We start from the raw sequence: 7,760 nt of genomic DNA, 5'->3' as shown, positions 1-7,760 counted from the left end.
GAAAGCAATTACACAATTACGTATTATGTATGTAAATATGTAGTAAAAAATAAACAAATTTCATAATAGAAATAATTAACAATAACAGTTTTTCTTTGATTTTGATAACGCTTTGTCCCTTAATTACAAACACTTGACCAAATTACACTAATTTTTAACATTTTGCTTAGTTATCGATAAGGCTTAATATATTATAAACTAAGATTTAGATTTAGATTTAGAGAGTTTCTAAATTGCTGATGATACTACTTATAGTGATTCTAGTTGTGGCTTTGATAAATTCCGAAGTCTTTATCTTTTTCTCTTGGTCTATTAGAAGTAATTTTAAATCAGTGTTACCACTACGTTCTCAAGAACCACAAGGAATGCTATTTGAAATACAGTTAAATAAGTGTGCGGAGGTTTCTTCAGTAGTGGTATCGGTATCGGTATCGGTATGTTGCACTATTGTACTTTATCGGTTGAGTTGAGCAGTCTAACGGCGCAGATAGAATATTTTTAGAGGTTGTTGTCTCATTGTTGATGTGCGCATTAAAAGCAGTAAAAAGTGTCATTGTCAGTCTTTTTCTCAAATCAGTTAAGTGTATGTGGCGCACGTTCTAACTGATATTTGCTGAGACTTCGAAACTTGTACTATAATCTGCGCCAATTAATGCTGCTCAAAGACGAGACTCTGACTTTGGCTTTAATAAAAATGATAAAACAAGGCAAAAATTTTATATCATTTTTATTGTTTTTGTTTTTTTTTTTGTGATGTAGTATTTATGCTGGATAAACTTGTTATCGTTACTGCTGTTTTCTAAGCTTTTTCTTACAACAAGTGCTAATTGTGCTGTGCTTTGACCTTTGATTTTAACGCAAGTTTTATATGACAAAGGCTTGAATAGTGTTTACAAACACAAATACAGAAACAATTAACATTTTTCCACTTAAATTACATACATTTTTTTTTATTTTTTTTGATTTTTTTTTTATACTTTGTATTTTTTCATCGTTATAGATCTTACCTAATGGCTAACTACGATCTTACCCTACACAAAATTATATCTGCTTTCTTACATTTTCTTCCCACCTTCCCTATTACCGTAGAAACCCACATTTTGATCCCGCCCATTATAAAAGTTGGTCCCTAGACGGGTCCAATATCACTTTGGTATCTGGCGGTTAAATAATTTGCCGCCTCTGTCATTTGTTCTAGACATTGATAGAGACCATTTAAATGTCTTTTACAACGTTGCGCAAGTTCGGTAGCTTTATCTGCATTTGCGGCCTTCTTTTTCTGTGCGCATAAATCTTCACTGCTGCTAATTGAACTGGCTTTATTTACTTCTGATTCAACACCAGAATCATTTTCATTTGAAACTTCACTTTCCGAATCGCTGATATTACTACCTGAAGCTGTTGACGTTACAGAAGCGGTTGAAGGGCGACGTATATGACCTTTTGTGATTGTTGTACTTGCGACTGTTGTTGTGGTATTGGTGGCATTTGTAGCTACTTCTGTATTTGAGTTATCAGTCTTTGGCTCTGACTCTGGGCTGAGTCTAGCGCCCTTATTGAGTTCATTTATTTTATTTTGAACATTAGTTATTGGATCTTCCTCTTCTTCGCTATTGTCTTTACCAGTCCATAAAAGATCATTTTTCAAGGAATTCAGCATATTGTACAAATTGAAGAGCTCCGATGATGTCAAGAATTCATGTACATTTTTAGATTGTGCAACACTGCGTTTTCCGTTAGTAATTGAATTGAAAGTATGTTGATTCGAAGTTGAGTCTTTACCAGGTGCTGGTATAATATCACTGCTGTCACCAACCTAAAATTAAAAAAAGACAAAAACAAAAAAAAATTAAAAAAATGAAATTGTTTTAAAAAAGTTTTTAAGAGCAAAGATATATTTTTATAGATAAAGCAATTGGTTTAATAAAGATATGTACTTAACAAAAAAAATGGTACTAATTTCTGAATATATTATATATAAAACTTGTTATGTGCTTTTGAATTACTAACGGGTGCTTTGCACGTTTTTTGACCTCCTCTGATTGAAGATTTTAGAGTATCATGAAAACATAGAGTGTAATGTATCTATAACCGATTTTTTTCATGGTTTTCGCATTAAAACTGTTTTTAAACAAATTTCAGTACTTTAAGAAAGAAAGTAAAGTCTACATATTACATCATTAAGCAACCGGATTCTTCAAATTAATAAAAAGTTATTTAAACTACATTAAAAACGCTTTCCATCGCATACAAATATAAAATTATCTAATACATCTAATAATTAAATATCTAATAAGTAATCTAATAAATTAAATAATGAAAGTGAAAAGCTGTGATCAATTTTCAATTTTTTTTTTAAGTTGACGTAGAGGTCTTAACAAGCTTGTTACAAATGTCATCGCCATCTATAGTAAAATTAATATATTACCTATAGTATTATAGATAACCAATATTAGCTATTTAAAAGATTTATAAATCTAATAAAAACGGGATATGAAACCTTAAAAACAATGTAGGATACTTTTGGTTTCCGCGCATTTTTACTATACTATAACTGTTTTAAAACAATTATTTACTAACTAAATTTTTTAATGTCAAATTGAAAACAGATACGTATTTATAAATATAAACCCAATATTGGTAGTTATTATGCTTTGTTGCTACCTAACATGGTCCTTTCCTTACTACCTAAAATACATCGCTTTTATTTGCTTGGAACCCCATATGCAAAATTTCATAGAAATACCTCAAAAACTGAAACAGTAACTTCCAGATAGACAGACTAATGATCAACGCACAATTAAACTACAGTCGGTCAATAGTGTACAACTCCGAATGTTGTTTAACGATCAAGGCACACAGTCAATGACTACAGAAATTGACTAATATAGTCTATAGTCCGAGTATATACCGTAATCGTGTGCTGCACAACAGTAAGCCTGTATATATCCTTATATCCTACAATAATGTATTATATTCTTTAAGCTGTACTTTCAGATTTATTGATATTTGATTCCGATATTTGAAATGTAAAGAGTGTTAAAGAATTTCTAAACTATATTTAAGTCAGTTCTTTGGAAATAGAAAAAGAGTAGGTAATAACTGATACATTAACTTCATTCTCTCAGATCATGTCTTTTGATTTAAACTAGAAAAACCAGACATGCTATCTCACTTTTTTTGTGAAATCCCTTATATATATAGATTAATTAAAGTATACCAAACAAATATCCACATATATTCTTTTTGTAGCTTGACTTTTTCCTAGCGAACATTAAAATTTATTGAATAATAATCTATTGTTCTGAAGAACATCGACTTGCAAACCTTCATTCACTTGATAATGGTGATAAAGGCAAAGATTTATCTTTAAAATAAACATGAAATAGAATTATAAAGATGAGTTTTTTATACACCAGCTAGTTATATAAATCTTTCTAAGTGTGATGTTTTTGAATTTTTAGAGGATCTGAATGGTGGACTTAGCTGCCTTACTAAAACCGACTCATGTCCAGAGGAGTTACTTATAGATGACCGTTCTATTTAACTTTCAGCTTTTGAAGATTGATTAAAGCTGATCCAGATTTTATGAACAAATAGCTTTCTTTGTCTTGACTTAGTATTCTCAAATTAACAAGGTGGACAAGATTTTATAAAATGTTTAATATTTGCTCAACAATTAAATTAGGGAATTATATTATAATTTCTACAACTATAAACAAGTTAAGTGGAAAAACTGATTTTTTGTATGTAAAATATTGTCGGACCAACAACTGTTTTATGACAACTGTTTCGTTTCATTTACTTTCAAATATCCATTACCAACTATTATGGAAATATATTTCTGACTTGATTTTAAGTGCATACCAGTCGCCATGTCTGATGCTTACTTATAATTGAATATTTAGACTTCTTTTATAAAACAGATCACTGAGTCAATTTCACGTCAATTAAATTAATCATATTTATTTTTACTACTTTGTAGATTTAATGGAACACATTAAACCACATCTAAATTAAGGCTTTATTCATAATAATATAATTATTTTATATATAAAAATATATATATATATATATATGTTATATAATATAAAATATATATAAATATATGTATATATAATTATTATAATTGAAACTGAACTATGGAAAGCGATATTTCGAACTATGACTTATACAACTTTAGCCCCACAACTTCACAAGTCAAAATATAATTTTTAAGCTGGGTACATTATATAGACCTTGATTATAATACCGCAACAGATGTACATATATAAACTCTTTGACAAGTCTGTGTTAAGCAACTATTTTTATAGTTGAACTAACTTTTCGAATAATATGAGAGTTGAAGTAAGCTTGATAATATGAATGGAATATATATTATTGTAATAATCAGACTAACCTGTCGATCCATGAGCCTGCATGGAACCAAGATTGTGTCATCCATTATATTTACAGTTTTGACAAATTTCTCCATCATATTTACAATGCTATCTTTGGAGAATTGTAGTTCGTCGTGGCGTGCAATTCTGCGCAGACAGTTTCTAAAAAGATTAATAATAAATAGAAATCATTAATTAATTCATGCCAGCACATTTTATCTTTGTAGACAAACACAAAGTCATAAAAATTAATTAAGCATATATCAAAATCACAATATCGATATTATAATCAAAACTAACCGGTCTAACGCCATCGCTACACGTTCCAAATATAAAAAGTTTAAACAAAGATTACCAATAAAAGATGTCAAAAGTCGTCTTCGAGTCTGCCTGGTATGAGACTTCCGCAAAATGGCGTAACCACCGAAAAAAAAAATTCTGACTGTTGTTTGGTTAGAAACACACGCCAACTTCAAGGCACCTTAACGGCTTTAACAAATTTGTCGGTCTTTGAAAAGTGCCAAAATGATGTTTCAATGTTATAAATTATGATTTGAATTTTTCTATTTCTGTTTCTATTTTTATAATATCTATTGACTTTTATTTTTGTATCGTTCGGTTTTTTTGGACTTGGTAAAACCAATTTTTATGCAAATGCGATGCAAAACTTAAGTAGGAAACTTGTTCATTTCGAAAATCAGACAACATACAACACATGAAGTCGTCGATATTGTCGTTCGCTTTTTTTGGTGGTTTTAATTTTGGATATCGCCGACACCTGAAACCTTTTTAAATATTAGAAGAAGTAAAAACTTAGGCAAAAGACAAAAAAAATTGTAGATATTTTGCTTTGATAAGACAACAAAAGGGGCCAGGCAATTATTGCTAAAGAATTCAAATTAAATTCAAGAAGAGAAATAACTTGATTATTAGCAATGCAGGTCTTTCGCAGAGTATGAAATTTAATGAAAACGGTTTTTATATACTATAATAAATCTTTAACTGTCTCGAAGTACTAATAACACAACACAAGTAGATAATTATAGTTTTTTTTTAGATCTAAAACGTTAAAAAAAAATTGTATTTACTATACTTATGATACCATACAAACAGTTGAAGATGAGAGAACATAAACAGATTGTTGAAAAGAATTCTATATTGGTATGCCTGTTGATATGATAGTATCCCGTCAGTATGGCAACTATATTGACAAAAATGAGATGAACAAGACCAGATACAATGAGTCATAGAACTCTGAATTCGAAAAAAAAATGTAACTAAAAACTCTCAGGATCTTGAAATCTATTTACTTAAATTATGATTTCTCAAAGTTGATTTTAATTTGGAAAAATGGAACTTCCTATAAAGTTACGATATGTTTAGTTTCTTGGACCAAGTTATTATCTATCAAAATTGGGACACTGAAAACCCCTTTATAAAAAATAATATACCGCAATATAATATACTTTGGAAAGAATCCAATGTTGGTATGTCTGTTTATAAGACAGTATCCCGTCAGTATGACAAATATATCGATGAAAATGAGGCAAAATGAATTGAGAAATATTTGATTGACCGAGTACAATGAGTCTATTCAGACAAATTATGGTTGCTCAAAGTTGGACTTAATTTGGAAAAATGGAAGTTCCTATAAAGATACGCTATGTTTTCTTACTTAAATTAAGAAATTATCTATCGAAATTGGAGCACTGAAAAACCCTTTATACTGTAAAACAATGTATTTTATTATGATATTCTCATACTGGTTTTTTCGTTAATAGTGATCAATAATACTAAGCAGAAGAATATGAAATTCTTGATGTCATTCTTTTCTACGTAATAGAATTTTTTTTACGTTTGTGAAAATTTTAAGATTACAAGAATTAATAAAAATTTGATATATTTTTAGACGATGTAGTGATTATTTATAGTGCTACACAAACTACTAACACATAATAGTCTAAGATAACTTAAAAATAGCTAAAAAATTTAAACTAAAATAATTACGCATTTAACACTAAAACTGAAAAAAAATTATCATGGGCACAGGCACTTAAATCACTTAACAGATTGAGTTTTTTTTCTAAGTGTATTTATAAAAATCAAAAATATTATCATAAGTCTGATGTCTGGCCAGTATCACTATCACTATCGCATGGAGTTACTTACAAGGTTCGGCGATTTGTGTCTGGCAAGAATTGTAATTTGTACCCACGTTCCAACTTCAACAATGCATGGGCATAATTCATTACAAAGTAAATAATTAAGTAAATTTGTGAAAATCTATTGAAAAGTCACACATTGTGTTCGATAGATACGCTGTCTTTGTATAGAGATTTTCTTTGTATTATAGCGGGAAATGTTTTAAGTCTTTATATATTTGTAATTTATAAATATATATACATATATACTAGCATATATTTATCAATGTAAATTAACTTTGTATGCATTTGTAGAAATTTACAAGTGGCGGTCACGCTGTTGGTGCGTGCTTTGCCAGCGAAATGAATAAGTGAGTGTCAAGGTGCCCTATGCTGCCCAATTTTTTTAAAGTGTGCCACCATAACTTACATTGCATATATTATACTCGAAATATTACAGATATCTTTATCTTTTTTTTTTCAATTTTTACAATTCCATAAGCACTTGTTAAATTTTCTTTCACATGATTAAAAAATTGGGTATGAGTAATTTAACAATAAAAAATCATAAAATAATATATAGAATGTTATTGGAAAATACCAAATGCTTATCTTATCAGCACAGGAAACAGTCGTACGACCAAAATTTAATAGAGAAAATAATATAATAATATGTCTTATTATGAGTCTAAAAAAAGGTCATGCTTTTATTACTAATTTCTATGAAATAGTGTTTTTAAATTATGTACACGATGCGTAATTAAAACTATTACGTTTAAAATATTATTCTATATTGTCTATAGAGATTTGAACAAACGTCACAAAAGACCTCATTAGGGTGGCATAGCCTTGTCCGGTTTTGGTTAAGAGCATTAGCTTCTTTTAAAATATGAACTAATATTTTTAGACTTTTTTTAAGAATATATAAGTAAGATATACGTTTTTGATCAAAAACAAGAAAAAATAAGTTTCAACCATAAATTTTAGTTAATAAATTATTTTTAAATATAGTAACACCTCAATTATTGCAAGCTTCAATTATCGACACTTCTTGATTATTGTATATATAGTAGATCTTAATTTTTTCCTTTCCTCCTTATAGTATTGCAAATTTTAAGATAGAGCCTTTACATAAACGGACAACTTTCTTAAACGTATAATGATACTACTTTTCACTTTTTATACTATGTTTGTTTCTTAGTGTATAACTCAGTTCCGTTAACTGAAGAAATTACTAGAT

General features: G+C 28.9%; 1 protein-coding gene across 1 annotated transcript; it reads right to left on the bottom strand.

Annotated features, from left to right (window-relative positions):
- Window positions 1–739: 739 nt before the first annotated feature.
- LOC119680178 lies at window positions 740–4,539 on the bottom strand. Its single transcript, XM_038092872.1, has 2 exons — window positions 4,400–4,539; window positions 740–1,816 (listed from the first exon to the last, which is right to left on the bottom strand). Exons 1-2 carry the CDS (start codon window positions 4,475–4,477, stop codon window positions 1,130–1,132), a joined length of 765 nt encoding a protein of 254 aa, XP_037948800.1. The 5' UTR covers window positions 4,478–4,539; the 3' UTR covers window positions 740–1,129.
- Between the last annotated feature and the right edge of the window lie 3,221 nt (window positions 4,540–7,760).

This window comes from Teleopsis dalmanni, chromosome 2 (assembly GCF_002237135.1).
Source record: "Teleopsis dalmanni isolate 2A chromosome 2, ASM223713v2, whole genome shotgun sequence".
NCBI classification, from domain to species: Eukaryota; Metazoa; Arthropoda; class Insecta; order Diptera; family Diopsidae; genus Teleopsis; species Teleopsis dalmanni.
Note: the sequence above shows the minus strand (reverse complement) of the source record. Positions and strands in the feature narration are given on the sequence as shown.